This window comes from Copadichromis virginalis, linkage group LG7 (genome assembly GCF_057382275.1).
Source record: "Copadichromis virginalis isolate Kocher_CV1m ecotype Utaka linkage group LG7, C_Virginalis_male_GT1.1, whole genome shotgun sequence".
NCBI lineage: Eukaryota > Metazoa > Chordata > Actinopteri > Cichliformes > Cichlidae > Copadichromis > Copadichromis virginalis.
Window position 1 is genome coordinate 65,436,226 of NC_140624.1, and position 25,126 is coordinate 65,461,351.

At 39.7% G+C, this 25,126-nt stretch overlaps 2 protein-coding genes across 2 annotated transcripts; one reads left to right on the top strand and one right to left on the bottom strand.

Moving 5' to 3' along the window:
• Window positions 1-5,871: 5,871 nt before the first annotated feature.
• Window positions 5,872-14,066, bottom strand: tmem231 (transmembrane protein 231). The gene is made up of 7 exons (XM_085464786.1): window positions 13,654-14,066; window positions 12,532-12,698; window positions 11,237-11,365; window positions 9,809-9,952; window positions 9,041-9,122; window positions 8,848-8,953; window positions 5,872-6,879 (listed from the first exon to the last, which is right to left on the bottom strand). The coding sequence occupies exons 1-7, from the start codon at window positions 13,790-13,792 to the stop codon at window positions 6,717-6,719; spliced, it is 930 nt and encodes a 309-aa protein (XP_085320912.1). The 5' UTR covers window positions 13,793-14,066; the 3' UTR covers window positions 5,872-6,716.
• A 1,337-nt stretch (window positions 14,067-15,403) lies between these two features.
• gabarapl2 (GABA(A) receptor-associated protein like 2) lies at window positions 15,404-23,607 on the top strand. The gene is made up of 4 exons (XM_085464789.1): window positions 15,404-15,635; window positions 16,800-16,855; window positions 17,765-17,937; window positions 21,566-23,607. Exons 1-4 carry the CDS (start codon window positions 15,602-15,604, stop codon window positions 21,678-21,680), a joined length of 378 nt encoding a protein of 125 aa, XP_085320915.1. The 5' UTR covers window positions 15,404-15,601; the 3' UTR covers window positions 21,681-23,607.
• The last annotated feature ends 1,519 nt before the right edge of the window (window positions 23,608-25,126 follow it).

Here is a 25,126-nt window from a genome sequence, read left to right on the forward strand (position 1 = left end):
ATCCCTTACTTTACTCGTTACTCGAAAAAGTAATCGGATAACAGTAACGCGTTACAAGTAACGCGTTACTGCCCATCTCTGGTTGCCAGGGATTAAATCTTTTCTCTATGCTGTTCATCATTTGCTGATATTTAAGAAATCTACTGTTGGTGAGCCTATATTTTGATATGCATTCTTGGATTTTTTTTTTTTTTTAATTGTCATGAGTAACATGTTCCAGATTTTTTATTCGTTTTTATGAAATGATGGAAAATTCTGTGTTTTCTTTTTCGGGCAAACTATCTGGATTGTCCCACACCTCCAGACTCACAAACCAACCTCTTCTTCCCCTGGGCTTGTGTAGAACTACTAGTAGAATTTTCCAGTCACCCTATGAGCTATGAGCATGTTCATATGAAAAGAATATTATTGGCAAGATCTAGGTCAAAGTTACCATGGCAGAGAGTGAAGTACCTTTGGAACACTGAAAACCAGGGTTTAACCTAAATTAACCTCACCAAGTGCATATCTTGCCCGCAAATACAGGTCTCTGGTGTGCTTTTTTGCAGCACAGAGTTAGCTGTATACAATGCAGCGATATTTCCATTGCAATAAGAATCCATTAAAAAGATTCATGCTTACATAACCTTTCAGAAACCCTGAGAAGACAGAAATGTTTGCAAATGGAAGTCAACCAAATAAAAGCACTGAGTCGATCATAATCATTATGCTAAACCAACACTGCACACATGTGTGAACAGAAATACAATATTTAAAAAAAAAAAAACCAAAACAAATATGCCTGCATTTTTGTTTTTTTGTTTGTTTGCTTTCTAAATTGAGCTTACCTTCAAACCCTGCCTGTTGCCAACCAACCAGGTAGATTCCTCAGATTTGGTACTTTAGTACATTTTCAGCTCATTACTCCCTTTCAACAAAAACGGTCTAAAACTGATTGTTTAAAGCAGTCTGGTGGTTATGTTTAACATGAACATCCACCACTTTAACAGCATAAATAATGACAAAAATCACCTAGACAGAAAGTGAAAATCATAGCAAATTTGCACATTTCAAATGATTTTGATTTTTAATTCCCCACTTCCTCCTTTTGATAATGAAAATAACTTGCTTGGTACCTTAATGGCACCAATGTTGCCTCACTGCACAGGCTGCACTTCCAGGCTGGGGACCTTTATGACTCTGCACATTCTCCCTGTGCATGCATGAATTTTCTCCAGGTTCTCATTCTTCCTCCCAGAGACATGTGTGTTGGTTAGGTCAGTTGGCTGCTTTATACTGGCCTTAGGAGTGAATGGTTGTCTGTTTCTCTTTGCAAGCCCTGCAGCACACTGGCAACCGGTCATAGGCCTCTCACGCTATGCCAGCTGTCACAGTGTCTTCCTTTCTTGTGGCATTTAGTGAAGCAGAAGTTCTTACTTTGCTGCTCTGACAAAAATGGTAATAACATAAAAATAATTTAAAAAAAAAAAGCAAAAATGTGAAAAATAAGCAAAATTTGCCACATGTTCTCTTCTTGATTATAATAAAACTTTAATAGCTGGGAGTGTTTTCATAAAACTTTGAGATTATTTTGGCATTGTTTTCATTGGGATGAAGAATTAGAAATCTGTATGTTGATGCTCTGTCTCTAGAGCAAAATAAAGTGGAACTTGGGAAAAGCAATGAAACACTGAAAAAAGAGATGCAAACAAGGGATGCACCTGTTTCCTGTATGACCCATCTCATATCCTGTTTTCCTTCTCTCTGCAGCTGAAAGAAAAGCTTTTTGGTGACCAGTAAGAGCTGGATGGAGGCGGAGGAGGGACTTTGGGCAATGATGTGGAATTAGTTGTAACAGTTGCAATAAGGTGTTAAAAAGAGTGCTCTTTCATTCAAACAGGAGACTTCCAGTTTGAAGTGAGCCAGCACTGTTATTGGTTATATGGCTCTTTGTTACTTTGTCCCTGCATTCCCAAAAAACAATGGTCTACGACCCTGTTTTGTGAATGGACCTGTTGGCCCATCCTTAGTAATTTCAACATCTATTGGTGAGATTCCCACAAGATGCTGCATATACGCCCATGGAAACAGATTGCATTTAACAGGGTTGTAGAAACACTAAGCTACTGTTACTAATAAGATCACAATACTAACTTTATTTATGTTGACTCTTTATAAAAAGCAAAATAACAGATTGCAATATTGAAGCACAAAGCCAGAAATTACAGATTAAATTAAAGTTAAGGTAGAAACAAAACTTCTTAATTTCAGCTTCTCCCTTTAGGGGTCGCCATTCTGGACCATCTGCCTCTATCTCAATCTAGCGCTACGATCCTCCTCTCTCATACCAACCCTTACACATCCTCCTTCATTGCATCCATTAACCTGCTTTGGATTTTCCCGTTTTTTGTCTGACCTGGCAGCTCCATATTTAACATCATTTGCCCAATCAGCTATTCCTCTTCTGCACATGTGCAAACCATCCCAGCCTCACTTACTTTGTCTCCAAAGCATTCAACCTGAACTTTCCTTCTGATGTGCTCATTTCTAATCTCCCTCCTGATCACTCCCATCTTAACATCTTCAGCTCCACTCCTGTCTTTGTGTTAGTACCACTGTCTCCAAACCCTACCTCATACCAGCCTCACTACCACCTCTTCTGTTACAAATCACCCAACACTCTTCATCACCGCTTGCGTGCACTGTCTGTTGCTTTGGCTGGTCGATCCCAGGTATTTTAAATTTACCTTGTCCATCACCACTCCAAACAAGAAGATGCTCAGAGCCGATCCCTGATGTACTTCCACCCCGACCTTGAATCCATCTGTCACTCCTACTGCATGCCTCAACACTTGTGCGTTTTCTTCCTACAGGTCCGTCCTTACAGACTTCTCTGTCAGTCTTGACTTCCTCATGCAGCACCGCAGTTCCTCTCTTGGGACTCTACCCCTATCTCTCCAAAGTTACTGCAGCTCTGCACGTCACCCTTGAACTTGAAATTGGATTTCTCTATTCTTCAGGAATCCTCTGACCAAAATTATGTTAATCAATCTGTTTAAAAGAAGCCATCTCTCCTAAAGATCTTCATATTTCACAGACATGCCATCTGAACCACCTTTCCACTCTTCATAGTGTAATATGTGAAATCTGCACTTCCTGACTCACTTTCCTCCATCCATCCTCCTCTCTTTCTCATTTTCATCATTCATTAGCTCCTCAGAGTACTCCTTCCATCTTCTCAGCACACTCTCTTCACTTGTTAGTACATTATGATCTCTATCCGAAACCACCCTAACTCAGTACACATCCTTTCCAGCTCAGTGTCTGTGCCTATAGTCCTTTCCTCAGTGCCCAGCCTCACATGCAATGCCCATAAGCCTTTATCCTTTGGCACCCTCTCTCTTTGCCGTACACCTACCCTCTCAGCATTCCTGCCAACTTTCTTCATCTCCTTGACTATCCCACTTTTCTTTGCTAACGTCTTCCTTTAAATATGTTCCTGTACTTTGTCAGTGCATAGAAAGTCACAAATCATCAGCATAATGAATGAAATAATAAAGAGCAAAAATTGTGAGGCTGTGAGGACAGCAGTCCACCTCTCTTAAGCTAAACAGGCATCCTAGTCAGAAAAACGCACCCATTTGATTTTTTTAAGGCTTTAAGTTAGGATCGTCAGGTATAATATTCCAGTCACATATTCTACTTTATGTTTGTGCTGTTGTGGTGATGCAAAAACATCCTTATAATAATGAATCTAATTGACTAATATGAAACATTAACCAAATATAGCAGCAGCGTGTCCTTTCTGTGTCTCTTGGGTAAAGTTTAGTTGATAATAAAACACCTTTTCTTTTCTTGTTTAAGAGCATGCAGCACGTTTATGATAAAGATAATGACATCAACAGGAAGTGAGCCAAGACTTATATGTTCAGATAATCTGACCTTGAGAACGAATAAAAGGTAGTACCCACAGAATGGTTAAGACATGATCTTTCTGAGATGAAGTTGCTGAGCTGCTTGGGTGTTACTAAATCGTTTCGTCCAGCACAAACTTTGACTGATTGGTTTAAATGAGCTAATGCTCTGGTACAGGCACAGAACCACATAAACACACATGCACACATTAAAAAACTTCTCCCTGGAGGATGAGTCACAGGGAGGAAGAGAGTGCAGTACTGCAGCCTATACGCCCAAAGTCAAAATGAAGTAACTACAGAGCCTGCTAATAGTGTGAAAGATACAGTACTGTGCAAATGTCTCGAGCCACCCTTTGTTTCTGCATATTTTGTTCCCAATGGGCCAGATTTTCCTGTAATGTGTAAAAGTGTTCTTAAGTTAAGCATTCAGGAAATACTTTTTTAAATCCACTGAACACCGATCTGTAAATCATTCAACCATCAAAAGGCTCCTAGCTCAGTCTCTTGATGTGTGGAAACCAGTGTGGTTTCCAGTGTGTAGAAATCAGTGTGTGTAGAAATCAGTGTGGTTACTACACATAACAGACAACTTAGCAAAGAACCAATTTTAAATTGTATCTTTAGGCATTTTGTTACTAGCAGTGTATCTCAGAAAACATCATTTGTTGCCTTTTATTTAGTTAAATCTATGAAAAATGCCCAAAATAACAACAGTGTTTCTGCACCTGTATCATTAAAAGTTTTAAGGAACCCGGACAAGTGCACAAGGGTTATCTGAAAATGTTGTCCTTAAAAAAAATGGGGATAACAGACATCAGAGACAGAGGTAATCAGAGGTCAATTGATCCAATTCATCTACTGTTTACTGAAGCCTGATCAGGAATTCTCTCAATGCTGTCAAGAAGCCAAACTATCTATATAATTGGTTTAAAAAGTTGTCATACTAAATATTGACTTTCAAACTTAGATTTATACAGACTCTATTTTTGCCTTATAATCTGTATTTCCATGTATGTTTGCAGATGTATCAATAAATCGCTGCTCCAATTTCCCATTATCTTATCAACAAATAAAAAAATGGGGGGTGTTTCATGAATTTTGCAATTAACAGTGAGAACTTGGTGACATATTAAAAGGCTTGAAAGTGAAGTTGGCCATTCTAAACCACTCTGCTCACAGTCTGCTGGCTGTCCATGTTGTACGCACACTGAATAAAAACATCTGCTGTTTGTGCAAAGCCCTGAATGGCCAAAAGGGGAGAGACACAGAGGAGCTTGGACTGCTACAAAAACATCGGTCAAGCCAACCAGCAACACACACACTGCTTCTCCTCCAAGCACCAAAGCTTAAAGGACGTGTAATAAAACATGAAATGCTTGTCACCTTTTTATTTCCAAGAGTAAATGTTAATGAGAAACTGGTTTTTGCACCACCAGGAATGCTTCCTAACACACAAAGAAAAATTCTTCTGTCCTAATCTTGAGGATTAGGGCTGTGACAACTCCAAGACAGGGAGAGAATCATCCTTCAGCCAGTTCGAGCTGTGTTGGCCATTTGCTCTGTCTAAATATTCTGATGATAGGATCGGTTAACCATTAATTCTTTTGAACCTCATGATTAACATTATCTCATTTTCTCACACTTAGTTCCTTCTGGTATTTCACATGCTAGGATTGCACATTTATGATCTCTGGTTACTTGCAGCCCTCCATTAGCTCGGTTGTTGTGAACTCCTTTGAAGTGCTTTCACACAGGAGATCATTAGCTCATTGGTTATTAACCCTATGATATAAAGTGTCTTAAGATAAATATTGTTGTGAGTTGGGGTTATGGCTTCGTGAAAAAGTCACAAAACATTAAAAAACAACAGGTTGCTTCAGAAAAAGTCTGAATACTTAAAAAAAAAAACAGGTTTTAGTTTTCATTTCTTAGGAAATCATCACACACATGTTATGGTTAAAGCAGACACACATAGTTAAAACTGTAAAAAATATTTATTATCCATTATGCCACAACACAAAAGACTGATTCTGCCACATACACTCACACAATAGCACAAACTCTTCTCATATTTCCTAAACAGTTGCTAGAAAACAGCAGCAGAAAGAAAAAGATCCACTTTTCAGAGAAACAACTATTCAGCTTTATTAGAGGAGGTTGCTCCATTGCTCCTCAGGTGGTAAAGAAAAAAGAAATAAAATTTTAAAATCTTAAAGATTTGCTACATGGGATTTCATTCATACAGAAACTCCTGTTTCTCACAAAAAATATCTCCAAACTGCCAACTACAAATTCCTAACTACAGCAGACAGTTTGTTTTCAACACTGCCACGCCCATGGATGTTCGAGATAACAGGACATCTGTGAGTCGTATAACTTCAGTGCGCTTTATCGTATAGAGGCAGCTGTTGAGTTGTGCCAGCACAGGTCAATCAGCGCTACGTGCACTGTTGTCTCTGCACAAAAGAAGGAACCTCGAACGTGTCTAACCTTTCAGACACTACTTTTTGTTTTTTAAGTTCCTGCGTGCAACAAAAGACAGACTGATTCTGCTTTCTAACAAATATCAAAGCAGTTTTAAAATTGAATGTGCAGCATGGGTGCTGGTTGTACTGATGTTGCGAGGATGCTGCCTGGTCCTAATGTGTGAATGTGTTTCAGATCACCAAAACAGGTTTTCTGGACGATGATGGGGCAGCACTTACTGCTAACTGTAAACCTGAGTTAACACACGAGAGGCAACAGCAGAAAGAAGTTCAAAGAAGAACAAGGAAAAAGAAGATTGTGGGCAGGCTGCATAAGGAGGTTGAAGCACTACCATCATGACATGTGAGGTTTTCCCACTGGGACTGGGACAGTTGTCAGAACCTGGTTCTGGAAAACAAATCTCTGGATGCGTTCAAAGACCCAGAGGAAGATGAGGAGGATGCTGACATATTGAATCCAGGCAAATTTGATGGTTTCCCAGAAGCCGGGGCGATAGGTGGAGGGAGAAGTCAAGGCAGAAACAATGACAAAAATTAGACACCACACCCCAAAATCAGGGGTGTCAAACATTAGAATCAGAATCAGCCCAACAAAGACTCCAGTCTGGGCCTCTGGACTGCTTTGGCAGATGTGAATGCAACGGCACACATTTTTAATTTTTAACTGTATTTTGGCACGGTTTACAGCTTCTGCTACTACTAATGACCTTTTTTAAGGTCATTCACACTACACCAAATGAATTAAATAAAATACACAAACAATTAAATGACAGGTTTTTTTTCAGGATAATTACATGTTAGAACAATGAACTACCAGAACTTTTTCTTTTAACTTTTACACATCTGTTTCTCTACTGTGCAGAAAAATGACGTAAATGTAATGTTGTATTTGCACTTCTTATTCTTATATTAAGACATCTCCAGGATTAAATGTGCAGTTAAACCTCTGTACAGTGACAGAAAGGGGAGTCTAACACCTCTGGCCCACTTAACGTTGGAGCGTGGGCTGAGCGTGGGTTGGAGAGGGGCCGATGGCACGATATGGCAGCCTCGCTTCTGTCAGTCTGCCCCAGGGCAGAATGTGAGAGTGAATGAATAGTGGTATTGTAAAGCGCATTGGGTGCCTTGAAAAGCGCTATATAAATCCAATCCATTATTATGTGGCCCACTGTATAATGTGACTGTATTATGTTACTATGCTGTTTCTTGTTTTATTGCTGCTGGCCTCTGTGAGCTACCAAACAGATTTTGTTGTATAACTACAATGACAAAAAAGTTCTTCAAGTCTTTAAGTCACTTAAGTCACTTTAATGATTTTAACATCCCTGCTCTAAATTTTCTGTACTCATGTTTTACAAGTTTCTTAATTTTACCTGACTTTTCTTTCACCCAAAACTTCATAGCAAAGTTTAGCATGTGAATAAGTAAAGCACTGAATGGGACAAAGAAAACGACATCCCAGTCTCCTGACATAAAATGTTAATATCATGCAAACGGAGCTGAATTACCAGCTAAATTAAAGCACTTAGTTAATTAAGCTACTGCATGTTATTCTAACTCACCACATTCATTTTACTTACTTTTTCTGATGCAGTGATTTTGCAGAATTATTTTACAGTGCTTTGAACAACAAAGCTATGTGACGCCTGATTGAGTAAAGATGAAATAATATTTGATTTTTCAGAGAATAAACATTCAGAGGTTTGCTGCTACAGCCTCCCTTTACCTTCCTAGTTTTATGCATGCACAGTACTGCTGTGGAAAACATGTCCAATAAAAGCCTACTTACATGAGATAAAATTTATCATAAACCTCTTTTTTATTATGAAATGTTTCTGGGCTTCTGGAGACATGGAGCTAACATATACTGACAGAAAGTTTACTTAAATTATTTATAATCATTTTTTACATTACGAGGTTTCACAAATGTCCAAATGAAGGATCACCCCAAATGAGTTCAAGGTTTTTATAGAGGTAGTGTTTGAGATCTCTCTTTATCGCTTCATGAATCAGAAAATACACAATGAAATCCATATTCTATAGCCAAAAAGGCCATACAAAGCATCACGATACAGGCAGGAATAAAACAGGAAACTCTGGTGTATGCAAATGACGTAGAAGAGTATGTCAGAGTGTAAGAAAATGACTGTTAAAGTTTTGTATTGGGAAATGACAGTAATTTACATACATGTGCATTACCAGAGGTGTAAAACAAGCACCTCAGTGTTTGTTCTGGACATTTCCTTTGTATTACCATCTCAAAAGCATGTCAGAGGACTGACAAGACTATATAAAATACCTCGGAAGCTCAAAATTGAACAGTCCATGAAAAAAACATGCTTTGTCTGCAGCGTCCCACCTTAAATAAACCTTATCCATAGAAAGTATTCAAAGATATATTTTTTTGAAGGTTACTCTATGTGAAAACAAACATGTCCATTTTAATGTATTTATCAAAAGGATATCTGATTACCTCCACAGGGTAGCGGATTTCAGCTTTAAACTCAAAGGGAGCAGCAGCAGCTCGTCCTATAGTCCACACGGGGATTGGGCAGGACAGCACTGTGGTCACTGTGGCAGGAAAAAAAAAATACACACTTGCAAAATTTGACTAAATTTACATTAAACCAAACAAGAGCAGCGCCTTTGTCAACTCACAGTTTCTGTTCTGGTAGCTCCTGATTATATTCTCGAGGTCATACGCGCTCGCAAAAGGGCTGGAGCCATCGATCACCGACACCTTAGCATCAACGCGGAGGAAGAGAAAACAGCACATTAACGTATAATCATCCCCCATAGCATGTATTAACACTGACACAGCAAAGATGCATGGTGTACTGCAAATATATTTTTATACGGGGTTATTGCGATGGCTAAAATCACTAGCTGAATTACTCTGATATTGAAGTAAAGTTTAGATTAATACTTCAGGAGTATTTTATGCAGATTTGTTTTGTTTTATGTGGCGTTACATTTGCTGTGGATGTCTAAGTCACACATATTCTAAAAAATGACACCATATGGATACAAATTTGGGCAGGTGCCTCTCTGACACCATCATGCATACACCCAGTTTAAAAGCGCGTTTAGTGGGCTGTTACAGTGGTAGTGAGTGCTTAACAAATACACGCCTTTACAGAAGACAGAAAAGATAAGAAGCTACTGTTCTGCTGTGAATGACCCTTCTTGTAAAGCAAGACACTTGGGATGTGGTTGGTGTGTTTAATTTAACATTAGCAAACATTGTTAGCAAACCAAACACATGCATACTACAATGACGCTAACCACTGAAGCACGAAGCTTTTGGATATCAGATCTTAAAAGTGCCTTTCTGCTCCGCTCCAGGCTCAGAATGTGGTAGCAAAGCACTCATCTACTCTAAAGGGTGTAGCGAGAGAAAAAGGTGGTGATCCCGTGTCCTCTTACATTATAAATATTGTAGAGCCCCCTGTGAGGCAAAGGCGTTCTCTGCTGCAGCCTCAGGTCTCCGCTGATGAACAGCTTAGCTCCGGGGACAGAAGAGGAGTGCTGCATGTATGCCAGACTCTGCATCACCACGGTGGACATCCGCTGGGAAAACAACAACAACAAATATTACACTCTGCTTTAGCTGAACCACCAGCCGTAGACGGTCCTGAAGGCCCTACTTTGGTGCTGTCACACTGAAGGCCACATTTTATTATTTACAGCACTTTGAAATACCTGTTATTAAACAGGTAATATTTATTACCTGTCTGAAAAAATGTGTTTACACATGTAATAATTGGGGCCCGAGCACTAAAAGTGTGAAGGTTATTGTATCTGCTCTGTTGTTTATCAATATTCAGGCAAATGAATCGCCTATTTGAGGCTCAAAAACTCGTGAAATTGTGCATACGCCTCAGTTCTGCTGAAAATTTACATAAAATCTACATATTTTACCGATTTAGCGTTTCAAAATGGCTCTAGAGCGCCACCGATGCTGGCTATTAAGAAGTACTACAGACACATAGCTGAGCTACATGAGTCAAATTTGGTAAACATGTATAACATGAGACAAACAAAAAGTCCCGGGGCCCATTGACCTAAACCTAACAGGAAGTCAGCCATTTTTAATTTAAAGTGGAATTTTGCGGCAATTTCGTCCATTTTCAGGCCTCGTACGTTAGCTAACTCCTCCTAGGGTTTTTATCAGATCTACATGAGCTTTGGTGAGTACAATCTAAAGGCTTCGGTGATGTTAAATTGCAAAGCTTTTGAATTTTCACGAAAAGGCGTGGTCCTGGCGGCACGCTAATTTTCACTCATTCGCCACAGGACACGACATTGTCAAATCTCAGCTAAACATCGTCCAGTATGTCCCAAACTTCACAGCTTCGATGCGAGTCTAGAGACATCTGTGTGCCAATATTAGGTCACACTTATGGCGCCACCTAGTGGAGATATTGACATTTAAAACTGCTTAAAAGGCTTTTAAAAAATCCCCAAAGCTACTAAAACTGATAAAAATCACGTGGTGATCTGTGCCTCTTAGCTCCAGCCCCACCATTACCTCACAAGTTTTATCACGTTTCATAACATTAGTTTCGTAAGTGAAAGAAATAAACTTTTTATGGCTCCTTCTCAGGTTTAAAGTTAGTAGAAAGCCTTGTCTGATGAAAAGGTGTTTCCTACGGAGGAAAGGTCAAACCTAAACTATCTAAAGTCAGTAACGTGGACCTCTTGGCCATCTTATTGCTGTTGGTGCCTTTTTGGAGCATCTTTAGTGGTGAACCATGTTATTTATGGCCCAATGTGCAACCTTTAATTTGCACTAACTAGCTTAACAGATTCATGGAGTGTCTGTGCGAGTGGGTAATGCTGTGGGATACATACAAAGAGCTGGTAGCTGAAGGTGAGCAGCAGCTGAATGCTGTACACCTGCTCATTGGGTTTCAGAGGAAGCTGCAGCTGAAAGACCAGGAGGTCCAGTTTCCCATCCTGGTTCTGGTCCTCTTCTCTCACCTGCAAAGTGCAGTCACAGAAGAACAAAGCAGACTCTACTGTTATTAAAAGTAAAAAAAATCATATCTGTCCACTGTTCAGTACAAACATGATGTTTATTATGCAGGAACGGACACTTTTTTAAACCAGGGCTCGCTACTTAATACGTTTTCCAGCTTTTCAATGACAGTAAACTCAAACTGCTCACTGAGCAACTGGACTACGAGGAAAAATAACATAATTGACATTTCTAATGTATTACACACAGTGAAATCATTAATTATTGTATGAAATAAGAAAATTAAAGTAATTGCCATGTGAGGCCTTTCAGTACTTTTGTGATGGTACAATGCAGACTTACCTAATGTTTTTGTACATTTATTACAAGTTCGTATTGGAGCTGAAAAATATTAAACCAATACATAAATGCCAAAATCTGCAGCTATTCTATACTGACTGATTTTGTGAGGCAGTTTTGTATCAACGTGGGGACACCAAATATTGATATTGTATTAAATAAATTTAATAATCACTAAAAACAAGAACAAGAAGCTGCATCTCATGCACCACCATCCTGAGATAAACGAGCAAAATTTACATTTAACTGGCCCACCTGAAAAACATTGCTTCACTGGACACACTCGCCTTAACAAAGCTGCCTCCTAATTCAAAGCAAGCTAACGGCTCAGCCACATAAACGAAATTCAACAGCAACCTTGTGACATTGACAAAAACTCCCCACAGCACTAAATGGGAGTCTATGGAGACTCCCTTACTCTTTGAGAAGGCCCCAAAAGGGAATCAGGGGAACTGCATGTTCATTTCTCAGCCCCATAAGTTGCTGCTTGGGTCCTACTGATGAAAAACACTGATGCACTCACTAACAGCTACTTTGGTCACAAGCACCATTCACAAATACACAGAATGAGCACGAAAATGAAGCTTACACCACGGCCAAGTTTCTTACTTCTAAATTCTGATTTCAGCATAAACTCTAATCACCTGTCTAATCTCATCTAATCCAATCCAGTCATCTGCTCAAAAAACTCAACTGTGAACACAGTGCTTTAGTTCATTACTTAAATATCATGTCTTCTATTAAAACAGGATCGATTCTGCTGTAGTTTGTTACCAGAGAACATAAGCACCGTGCTGATTTGAGTGGCGTGTTGTGAACACATTCTTACAGTGACAGCAGGAATCCGGAGGTTGGCTCCTAGCATGTTGTTAAGTTGGGGGAAGGTGCTCCAGGCGACATATTCTCCCCTAGTACTGGTTGCTGCAACAAGCAGAGTCTGATACTGGAATCTCACAACTGGCTGTTCCTCATAAGTGCTCCTTTTTATCCAAAAACCTAAAATTAAAAACAAGTTTGAGAACAAGGAGCATGTATTTGTACCACTCAAACTGTTCAGTTTTCTACAACTACTTACTTGGTGTAATTACAGACATATGCAAAATAAATCAGACTAGCACCCATTTGAAATAAATAAATAAATAAATAAATAAATAAATAAATAAATAAATAAATAAATAAATGAATTGCTGGACCACTCCTTGGAGGTCAAGAGACTGGAGTTGAGATTTTTGTGTGGGGAAATCCCAGTAAATTCCGGTAAATCAGCAGTTTCTGAAAGACCCAAAACAGCTGGTCTGGCTCCAACAACCATGCTGTATTCAAAGTCAGTGAAAATAATACTAAAATACATTTCTTTAATTATCCTCATTTAGAAAACAGAAGCAGCTTGATGATGTCACTGAAGGCTTCTGTTTTCAACTCTGTTGTCATTTTACACATGGACACCACCAACCACTTGCTTATCAGTTGTAATAATAAACGTGAAAATAATTACTGCCAATCAAACAACCACGTACAATGCTTTCTATGTGTTTTCTGTTTAAAGCAGACATGAATTAAGCGTTTTAACATGTTTCACAGTCATACGAGAGCAATAAGAGAAACAGGGAGCCTGTGATTCCTGACAGAGATAAATGAAGTCTGATAGTGCAAAATGAATCTTAATAGGTGTATAAAAGCTTCAATCGGGAGTTTTATAAATGTAATTTAAAACTTCATGGCTTGTCCCATGCTTTGATACCTAGCAGACTTGGGAGAATAGAGGAAGTGCCACTGGATTTTGCCTTACCAGCAAAATCTATCTATGAAAATTCCATGGCGTGGCGCAACCCGGGTGTTTTTCCATGAGTGACGTGCAAACAAATATTTTGCTTCTATTAGCGTGGCATGTGTTGCTGTTAAAGGGTGTAGTTTTTAGAGCGCATGTAGAGTTTCTGGACCGTAAATGTACCTTGGCTCCTGTAAGCAACCAGCAGAGGCGGGATGTAGGTGAGGCACAGAACCACAACCAGGAACAGCGTTGGTTTCGTGCACACGCTCGTTTTGTACCGAATCAAAGCCGGGTGAGAGTACACCTCATAGAAAGCCATAAGTGTGCTGGAGGTATAAACAGCTCAGTCTTCCAGATAGCAAAGATGCTAAACCGACGGAAAGCCCTCGGAGGATCAGCGTGGGCAAACCGACAATAAAATGCTAAGCAACCACAAATTATCCCTTAGTCATCTAACCGCTTCCGTAATGAAGTGAGTCTAGTAGGGCACTGGTCAAAAACACAGCGAATTAACATGCTATTTATGTTAGCACCAAGTACCGCGCCATGTTCCTTCCTAGCTTAGCGTCTGGCGGTTACCATGGCTGCCAGTGTTCGCGTTTGTGCTGCATTCACGCGATACCAGCACGGTGAGGAGCACACACACACACACACACACACACACACACACACACACACACACACACAAAACGTGTACAGAAGCAGAAACGCATTACAGGCAGGGATTCTATATTTTTGTGGTTATTGTGCATTTATTTCTTGTAATTTTGACTTTTGAATAATTTCATCACCGTTTTCATCAGTTTGCTTCGCTTTGCGGCCCTTTTTGTGTCTGTTTCAAGTTGTTTGCGGGTTTTTTTTTTCAATCTTTTTGAGGATAGGGGGGTCTCTGATTATTTTTTAGTTTCTCTTTGAGGAGGTTTTGTGTCTCTTACTTTGTGTCTTTTTGCATCTCGTCAATTTGCACCCGTTTCAGGCCACTTCCTGTATTTGCCTATGTTTTCAGTTGGGTATGTCTGCAAACACGTGTCTGTTGGGTTTTTTCTATCACTTTCTGTTCATTTTGCATTTTCCCTTTACATGCCAATCTAAATATTCTTTATTTTTCACTATGCAGTCACATAATGAAATTCTGTGTGGTAGTTTTCATCTTAAAATAAGATATTAATTGCTACATAATATATAATTGTACACAATAGAAAATAAATCATCATTAAAGATAATTTTGTGTTTGTTATTATTATTATTATTATTATTATTATTATTATTATTATTATTATTATTATTATTATTATTATGGATGGTTGGATGGGTTCATTATGCATTAACACCGATGTCAAATTCATTTTACATTGTGGCCCACATGCAGACCACTTTGATCTTAAGTGGGCCAGATGAGTGAAACTCTGCTTATTGTCATTGACCAGAGGTTTAACTGCACATTTACAGTCCAAATCGGTTTTTCTACATGATAACGTTTTTGTACTGTAGTTAGTGAAAAAGTAACACCAGCCTTAATGATTCTGGGCTTATATTGTAAAAAAAAATACATGTGTAAAATTAGAGAAGCAATTCTGCTATCTCATTGCCCAGACTGTTCTGTAATTATATAACAGAAAGTTTTAGTTGTTAATTTTTTTTTTTAATTTTTTGTCTGTGGACTTTTTGCAAATCAATAAATTGCTCTAGTAGAGCATCATTTAATTGCTTATTTGTTACTTAATTACTTTGTTATGAATGGCTATGAGGTGGGAAAAGCTGTAAAAGGTATGAAAATACAGTTAAAAGTCCAATATTTGTCATCTTTCACATTTTCCAAAACCCCCCAATGTGCCTGATTACACTCTTTGCCCGGCCGAAGATGGCCCCCGGACCTTATGGTTGACACCCTTGCATTCGTAGCTGGACTGAGAGCACTTGAAGGCAGCACCAAAACCATCAGCACCTCCCCTGTGTCAGACAGTGACGTCACCTCCCTGATAGACGGACAGCTGAAAGCTCCTGGCTCAGCGGGGTTGTTGACGTTTTGTTTTGACCGCTTTTGTCTGGATTTTTGGACATTATCCGCAGATTCACAAGCCCGCCTTTCGACCCTGCCGTCACGCGTCAGTGCGGGGATCCAGCAAAGATGAAATGGATGTTTAAAGAGGACCATTCCCTCGGTAAAGGGGTTTGGATTGTTATGAAACGAGAGATCTTGTCATGTCACGCACCCTCCGTTCTGTCTTTTTCTCCGCATCCATTGTTGCCATCTCATCCCATATAGGTGTAGAAATGTATTGCTTGCCTCAGCATATAAATCCATGATGGCTGATGCTGCATGGCTAGCAACTAATGCTAAGATTATTCTTGCAAGTGTTATGACCGCTGTCAAAATCCGGCTCACCTTTCATATCCCTGATGCATCCAATCAATCCTACCCCGAAATGTGTTTTTCCACTGCATGCATGTTCTTAACCAAAATGCATTTAAAAATCCCACAATTTAATGTTGCTTTGCCTATATGTAATCACTACTTAAAACCCTGTGGTAATAACATGATTAAGGGCTGTCAGGGACTGTTGTGGCAAATTCGGCTGTATGCAGTAGGGCTACAACTTTTTGTGTTGGTTCATGCTGCTGGGTAACCCCCTCCAGGGTCTATTTAACTAGGCCTTATAACTTAAATGGGTACTGAAGAGGGCTTCCTCAGTGATTCAGAGCTGGTAACACCTAACACAAACAGTGTAAGTGTTATTATGTTTATTAATAATGTGCCAGAATTTGGAACTGAGTTTGGTGTAAAGTTCTCTCCAAATTTAGATTGCTGGAACGGCTTTGCTCCTCAGCCTTTGTCTCCATACTCTCTTCAGATAATCTCGAAGTTCCTTTTTAAAGAAACACACAGCAAAAGTAGGCCTCTTAACTGGGCTAATGAAAGTGTGCACCTAAATGAAGCACACATCTTCTCACCCATCACCTCATCCTCTCTGACCTCTGTTCATTGTTTTCCCTGCTGCATGCAGTCTTTCCTCCAATAGATGCTCTTTCCTCCTCCTGATATAATAATCACTTAATAAAAGCTGCTGATGTGACTTACTACTGATCTGTGACAGTAATGCCTTTAAGTGTCCACTTTAACACACATGATCACACTGTGAGTTGATGTTAGAAGGCATCCGCCGCTCTGTCTGCGTAAACTGCAGTCAACCTTAATGCTGTGCTTGAATGTGCATTTGAGCCGATATATCTGACTAGCCTTGGCTTGAAAGGCCAGAGGAATCCCAAGAGGCCTCGCTCAGCCCTTTAATCTCTGACTTCCTGTTTGTTTCCTGTCTCTCCTTCAGAGCACCGATGTGTGGAGTCAGCCAAAATACGCAACAAATATCCTGACAGAGTACCGGTGAGTTGTGGGGGAGGGCAGTCACCCAAAACCTGCTAAATTCACATCAGGATTGGGTAAATGTGCAGTCCTCTGGCATTGTTTAAATAAGCAGAGCTGTAGGCCCGTAGCAAGAAGGATGGTCCTTCTCATCTTTAGCCTGGAGGATGCAACATTCACGGTTTCCATAAAGAATTTGAGATTCTGATTGACCAGACCACCATCCATTTTCTTCTGCCTATCCGGGCAGAAAATGACCACAGGACAACTTTCCATTTCTCCTCAGTCTGTCTTAATTAAGTTAGGCCCCAGCAGAGTGCCTAGGTCTGTTCAGTTTGTCTATTTTTTCCATTGACCATGGTTTACTAATGTATTCCTAAGCCCATGCAGTGATTACTATAGAGAGCAATGTCTGTCTCTAATGCAGTAGAACATGAGGACCCCAGAGATCAAAATTTAAAATTAGTTTTCAGCCTTGTCCCTTGTGCAGTGGGATTTTCCCTCCTTTGTCTGAATCCTTTAATGATGTTGTGCGTCACAGACGCAGCGACAACCTGGGCACACTCTACCTCTCGCACTATGGCAGCTGGGATGGGCCACAGTTATGGCTCTGTGACGTTTGGTGTTGCATTCAGCCAGTGAAAATTGCAAATGCAATAAAAACATGCGTGGATAGAAGAAGGACTATCAGCCATGGATTGTGACGCACCTTAAAACCTTACAAGTACCTTGCTGCTGAGGGCTTACTGGTGACATATGTTCTTACAACTTCACTCACAGACATTATTGTAAGGCTAAGCTTAATGGTCAGCCAGAAGCTTTCAGATAGGGAGTGCAGGTGTTTGCTACAGTATTGGGAGATTTGTGGCCCACACACAGCATGACCACAGTGTGTAAGAATGCATTTGTCTGTTAATGTGTGCACTCCAGGTGATAGTGGAGAAGGTTTCTGGCTCTCAGATAGTGGACATAGATAAGAGGAAGTACCTGGTGCCCTCTGACATCACTGTGGCCCAGTTCATGTGGATCATCAGGAAACGCATCCAGCTGCCTTCAGAGAAAGCCATCTTCCTCTTCGTTGACAAAACGGTCCCCCAGTCCAGGTGAGAGTGCGCTGCGTTCTGCAGCAAGTCAGTAGATTTAAAGGTCAAACTCATGAGTGTGCACCACAGAGACCAACTCATTCTTCTCGATAATTTTATTGAATGTAAATGTGTTAGATGATTTGAACTTTTTTTGAGTTTAACAATACCTTTGAAATAAATATTTATGCTGTATATTGTTAATATTTACTTTGAATTGCATGAATTGTACTCTGTAGTTGTAGCTTAAGAAAGAAATGTGAGTTACGTTGATTTTTTTAGCATCTGTTCTCCTCACTCAGATGTCTCCTGGGAACCAAGAATTAACTGATTCGAGTTTAGTGGTTTTTGGCCATATCGCCAGAATTCATTACATAGTTACAGCAAAATTTCTGCAATAAATACATAAAAATAAATATGTTTAAAATCTGTTAGCCACATTTTACCCTGGATCAACAGCCTGACGTTATCAAAGCTGTAATGTGCGCACTGTGTGTTACCTAAAATGTGTTTAACCATTCATCTTGTGTAACTGATGAGCAGGATCGTATGTAGAAGTATTTCTTATCCAGCTCCATTTGAGTCTGAAGCTACACTTTCACCTCAATCAAAACTTTCACCAGTTTTAAGATGGAATAAGCTTCATGGTTGTTGTAAGGTTAAGTAAACAAAGAAACTGGAAGCACAGCTGAACTTGGTGTATACAGACAAACATGAACAAGAATAAAAGAGTAATATATTATCATAATTTAAAACACCAAGTACATAGGGGCTAATCCTAATGTTAGCAGCTTTATCAATGGTATGGGTAAACAGTGGAATAGATGGAAATAATAGAGGTAGGTGAATATTATAGAAGGGGTGGGGGCGTCAAGGGTGGATCGATCCAAATATCGGTAGTATCGATACCAGCGCTGGTATTGGTATTGGAGCAATATTAGTGCGATAGCATCGATACTTTGTTTCTCTCCTCTAAGTTCTGTGCGTTGCTCCCATTCACCAGAAAGAAGTCATGTCTGTGTAAACACTGCTCCTCTTTGGACACTTTGCTGTCCTGTGTTTAGTTGCCCTTGGGTCACGTGTCCTACCGGCACTAAACAGCTGTAAATACTAAAAACAGTGATACTGTATGTATTCGAAGAAAATTCTCTTCTGTGGCTACACCATCAACCATAAAAGACCATGAAAAAGCACAAGAAATGAAGAGAGGAGGTAATGTGTATGTAAATTCCTCAAATTGACCCAGACAGACAGAGCTCGCTGTCACAGTCCTTTCAGAGAGGCAAAGAATATCCAGGTAGCTCACGTAGTGGTGAAGCTAATGTTAAATAATTCAGTTCATCAGCGCAACTTAACGTGGACGTGTTATTGTCCACCGTAATTGTTAGTGGTCATTGAATTATGTTCATGATGATTCATCTTATAAATCATGACACATCACTCTCCACCATATATTATTTTTACTATAGTGCTTTGCACTTAAGGTAGATATTGCACAGGGATCAGCAGTTTTCTAGGTGTGAGTGTTGAGTAGCCTGATGGTCGATGGGAAGAAGCTGTTTTATGCTCTTTATGCTCCTGTACTTTCTTTCATAAGGCAGCATGAAAGTCTCTCATCTATTTGTCGTTTATTCAATTAAATCCGGTTTTACTTATATAGCACCAATTTCTAACAAAAGTCACTTCATTGTGCTTCATATTGTGAGGCTAAAACCCTGCATTATTAGAAAGAAACCCCAGCAATCACAAGGGACCCTATCAGGAAGCAGTTGACAAAAGTGGGGAGGGCAAACTCCCTGTTAACAGGAAGAAGTGTCCATCAGAAACAAGTAGGTGCAGCCATCTGCTCTGACTGGTGGAGGCGGGACGGGATGGGATCAGAGAGAGGCGGCTTATCAAAGGAATCTGCTTCTGAGTGCTTTGTAGCACGCTGATACTGCTCTCCTTATTAAAGTCTAGCCACAGCACGTATGCCACCTCTTCACTAACAAAGCAATAATGCTGGAGCCAAATCTAGAACCAGTTCCACAAAAAAGACTGGCTCTGGGACAACGTTTTTTGGCATCGTCTCTACTGATGTGGTTGCTCCAAGTAGTTGTTTAGCAAGAGGATGTCAAAGATGTTTCAGAAGCACAGCTCCTACAGTCCACAGCTTTGATAAATGGAACCAGAAGGAAGAACCACTAGCGGCTCTTTTTTATTTTTAAAACTTAAATTCATTTTTTATGAGGAATTTATTCCACACGTAAATCAGCTGTTGTGAGGAATGTTCATGTTCATGTTGCAAAAACATGCATCTGGCTGTAATCGCTGAGCTCTCAACCTCCCATTGAAGGTATTAAACAGACGGCCTGTAGTTTTTATCAGATTTGACAGTGAGTCTAATGAAATTTAGACACACCGACACAGTAGGGCTTAACATTGCTCAGGTCTTTGTCATATTTGACATGACATAACCACTGGTTGCTAAGGAAATGTGCAATGCTAGACTGGTTGGCAGATTTCCCAGGTAATTCTCAGTAATTACTAGTTGTTGTTGTTGTAAAATCGACGCAGTTCCCACCTTTAAAGTAAACGCTGCAGCTAACTTTTACTTTTAAAGGCACACGGTCTGCAGTTCTGCTTCTGCAGTTTAACTTTGAACAGTGTGAAAAGTGCAGGTTTTCTGCAGGCAAACCCATCATTGGTTCCCCACAGAAAACCACGATCTGGGCCTTGAGGGTTAAACTAGGCTAGCCCATAGCAGGTTTGCCCTTTTGGGTTGGCAGTGGGTCTATCCACAGATCTCCCGCATGAACCCTGAGGAGGAACATTTGCTAGAATGATTGTCAAATGCCCAAAACCACAGACAAGTTATCATCACATATCAACTTGTGTCTACAAAATCTCAGTACATGCAGTTAAATCCTGGTACTTAGATTACAGTTTCAAATTACTTTTATATCTGTTCCTCCATTTAAAGGGTGGAGCTGCCCAAATAACTGCTGGGTGGAATTACCAAGGTCACTATAGAGTGGTGAGAGTTGCTTCAAGAAGGATTTTGATATATCTGTGCACTGTATATAAAGAATGCACATAGCTAGTATTGGGCCACACCTCAGGCTCAGCTTCTGAATCCGGTTTTCAGTCTCATTGAATTTCAGTCCTGTGGCATCAGCACATTAACTGTGCACCAGGAGCTTAATGATACGGGTTTCCAAGGCCGAGGAGCTTCTGTCGGTGTAATGTGTTTGTTGCCCAGGCCTTTTTTTATACGGTGTTGGCCTAAAAGTGAATCTATTCCACAATATGCATTTGTTTTAATTGCCAGCAGGGGGCGACTCCTGAGGTTCTTTGCTCTGCGACTTCACGTTCCTGATTACTTAATGGGCTAACTCAAAGTAGTTTGAAGTGATACTGAGTAAAACCTAAATTTAATTTAATAATTATGGTCATGATATGAGTCAGAAACCAGGATATCCGATAGCCGTCTTCCAGCATGTTATTCAGAAGCTCACACTCATGACCTCTCAAAACAAAAAGATGAAGGTGGCATAAACACTCGGCGCAGTAATGCAATGGTGTCGAATCTGTCTTTAGGTAAAGCCTGTAGACATGACTGACTCTGTTTTGTGCATCATCTAACTATTCGGTTTTTACTGTGTTTCAGTCTGACGATGGGCCAGCTGTACGACAAGGAGAAGGACGAGGACGGCTTTCTGTACGTGGCCTACAGCGGAGAAAACACCTTTGGTTACAAGGCCTTTTATACAGCACAGGGTTAATGCATAACTGATTACTAGTTTCTCTCTCACACGCTTGCACACACACACACACACACAAAACCCCAAACACACCGACACATTAGGGCTTAACATATACTGGTGCATAGTGCTTCAGAAATTGGCCTTTACATGTGTTACACAGGTAACGCACCTACACATTTGGCACTCGCATTTCTGATCAGCTTTTGATACTTAAAACTGCTCATTTATGATGCGAGTTTGCTACAATAAACAAACTTTTTTCCCCAGATGCTTGGATGATGTAAAAAACAAACAAACAAACAAACGCTGAACTTTATCATGATCTCCATTTCAAGGCCAGTTACTGAGAGAATTATCTTTAACACTGCCGCGAATCTGAATAACAGTCATGTACATTAAAGCCACTTCAGATACCATTCATCATCCTGGCACTGTTAATAAACACACACACACACACGCATGCACAAACCAATCATTATGTGACACAGTCATGCTCCATTTTATTTGTTGTCACAGATATTTATGTTCAGTGGAAGTGAGAAAGAGACGCAGTAATCCTGTGACTAGAATACTTACCCGCATTCTTTGTATTGCTCATCATATCATGTATGAAATGTTCACCACAAGACAAAAGATACTCGTTAGAAGGCCCAGGATAGGCTTGAAGGTTGATCATAAGCACGTGAATGTTAGCCGGCGCCACTCCTCGGGATGTTATCGAGACTGCCCCAGCCCGACGGTAGTCTCTCGGCACAGGATGTTGTGCTGGATAAACACGAATTCATTGAACTGCTTCAAAAAATCCAACACTTTACTTGAAGTTTTAAAATACCGTCAGAAAAAACAACAACATATAAACAAAATACAATTAATGACAAAACAACCTTATAATTAATAAAACCTTAATGAATATTTCCTCAATTTAGAGACACAAACAACCGAAGCCTCGTTATTTATTATTATTAATTCACTGAACTTTTAAAAATGTAACATTTCTGTTCAAACCCATTAAGTTCTGAAATGTTCAGTGGGAGTTATTCTATGAATATTACACTGACAGCACTAATAAAATATTCCAACAGTCTTCTGATTCCCCCTGATTCATAATAACCTGTGAATGAGTTTAGCTAAATATAAATGATGTAATGGTACAAGTCAAACATATTGACCGCACCCAGATAGCAAGGAGACACCGAACAGATGTTGATTTTCCATCTGAACCATCAGAATCGTCAGGATGGAAATGTCAACACAAAACCAATGTTGAAACAACATTGAAATACCGATGAAACCTGACACTGACATTGAAATAACATTGATTCACTGTTGTTCTGTCATCGTTGGTTGTTGATCTATTTATAGTTGACAAGGTGACAACAATCACGTTGAAAAACCATCGATTTATGGTTGAGCGGGAAATTAAAGCTGCTCACACTCAGCTGCGGTGTATATTTAGCACTGAGAGTTTCATGTTCCTGCCAACTTTGTTGTCACTGCACACTCAGATTTGCACATGTGCTGGTCTGTCACCGTGCAACATGGATGACCGGAGTGTCGCGTTACCGTCTTAGCCAGCGTGCGCAAGCGTGAGCGGCCGGGAGGTGACTGCAGTTCACAGCTGTGGGTGAACTTCTCTCTTTTTTCTTTTTCTAATCCAATATTTAAATTTTAGCATTCAGTGTTTTATTTTTACTACCTGTGTCTTGGGGTGCAGTCGAGTCCTTATGTGACATTTAATTAAAAAGTAAAGCTATTTGAATTGTATTAAACTCGTGTGAACGTTTATGTTTAAATCCTGTTTAACATTTAATTATGGGCTCATTAACCACAATAATAAAGAGCTCGCTATTTATTTGCGATTTTTATTTCTGGGAAACCTCATCCCTCATGAAATGTGATTGGGAATTGAATATTCACAGATCTGTAATTAAATTGTTTTGCGCGAGTCCTGCTGTGTCTTTTGTGTTATTAATGAGCTGTGATAACTGGGATTTACACTTCAGTGCATTGCACCATTTCACTTTAGGGAGCTCAAAAAATGGACAGTAAAGAGCCGAAAGGATGAAATCGTCATTAAAACGGAAACTTCTTGGCTACTCAGAAAACACACTTAAAACCAGGGCTGAAGGATGTATTCAGGTCTTTACTTAAAAAAAGTAATTAAGTAAGTAAAACTATATTTATAGGGGCAAGGATTAAAAAAAAAACAGCATTAAAAAATGAAAAATGTGACAAAACAATCACCATAAAGTGATTGAAAAACTTACAATTCAACAGAATCTTTTCTGAATGTGTCATGAGATTTAAATATGAATTTTAAAACAACGGGAGAACTATCGGGTTAATAAACACGGAGGTCCCACTCTATTTTTGGCTTTATAGGCTTGCAAACATGGCTGGAGCGAAACCTGCGTTTAGAAATGACGCGCCGTGCTTTGTCATTAACTTCAAGTAAAGTGTTGTTTGTCTGCAAAGCATTCACAGCCTTTTCATCTCTCAGCTCTCACGTTGCATTCAATATGACTTCAAGCTTGTAACTGAGATAATAAACTTGTATTTAAAAAGTTTAACAAATTCAAAGACCAATGGAGCCAAAGGATGACGTTTCATACACACAGACTTATGGCCGGAGGAGATGCCTCCTGCTGGCAGGTTTAAGACTCGCACTGGCTTCATTTTGCACACCTGAAAGTTACACCTGTCCGTCCACTGCAGAGCGTCTATGGATGACTCTGAGGCTGAACTTTTAGTTGCACCTGTAGTTTCTGGTGCTGGTTTCCACCCATCATTTGACCTCGTTGCAGTTTTCATGTCTGCGCTCCACAAAGCTGGTTCACTGTCTGATGTTGTGTAATATGCATTGGTAATTCTTATTTCATCAGTGTTGTATGAATATAAAACATATCTTAAAGACATAAATAAATTTTAGATATCTGATAAAGGGAAGGTAGCTGGAAGACCTGACCAATAAAAACTAATGTAAAATTTACGGTGTGGTCTTTGACTTGGTGGTTGCACTGTAGAGTTTCACAGCTGTGTCCCTATTTTTAATGCTTCATACACATAAACACTACATGATGATGTAAGGGGGTCCGAGGAAGAGGCGCACAATTAAAGGCAGAATCGTCCACTTTAATAAAAACCTAGAGATTTAATGATGAGCACTGATCGTGTTGACAGGCTTGTAAAAAGATGTAACACAAAAATGCTCCATGCAGCAAAAGCTGACATTTCCTAGTTTTTTTTATACTTTATGTCTTATAATGCATCAACATAGATTAACTTCATTAGCCCTCACCTTTCAGACTTAATCTACTGGAAAAGCATGAAGTTTTCAATCCGACGCCTTTACAGCAGAGTTCAAGCTCACTTCTTTTTAAAGGGGACAGTTTTAAATACTGTTGCTCTTAAAATGCATCACCTCATTTATTTCCCTCAAGCCCCTGGTCTTTCTAATAAATCCA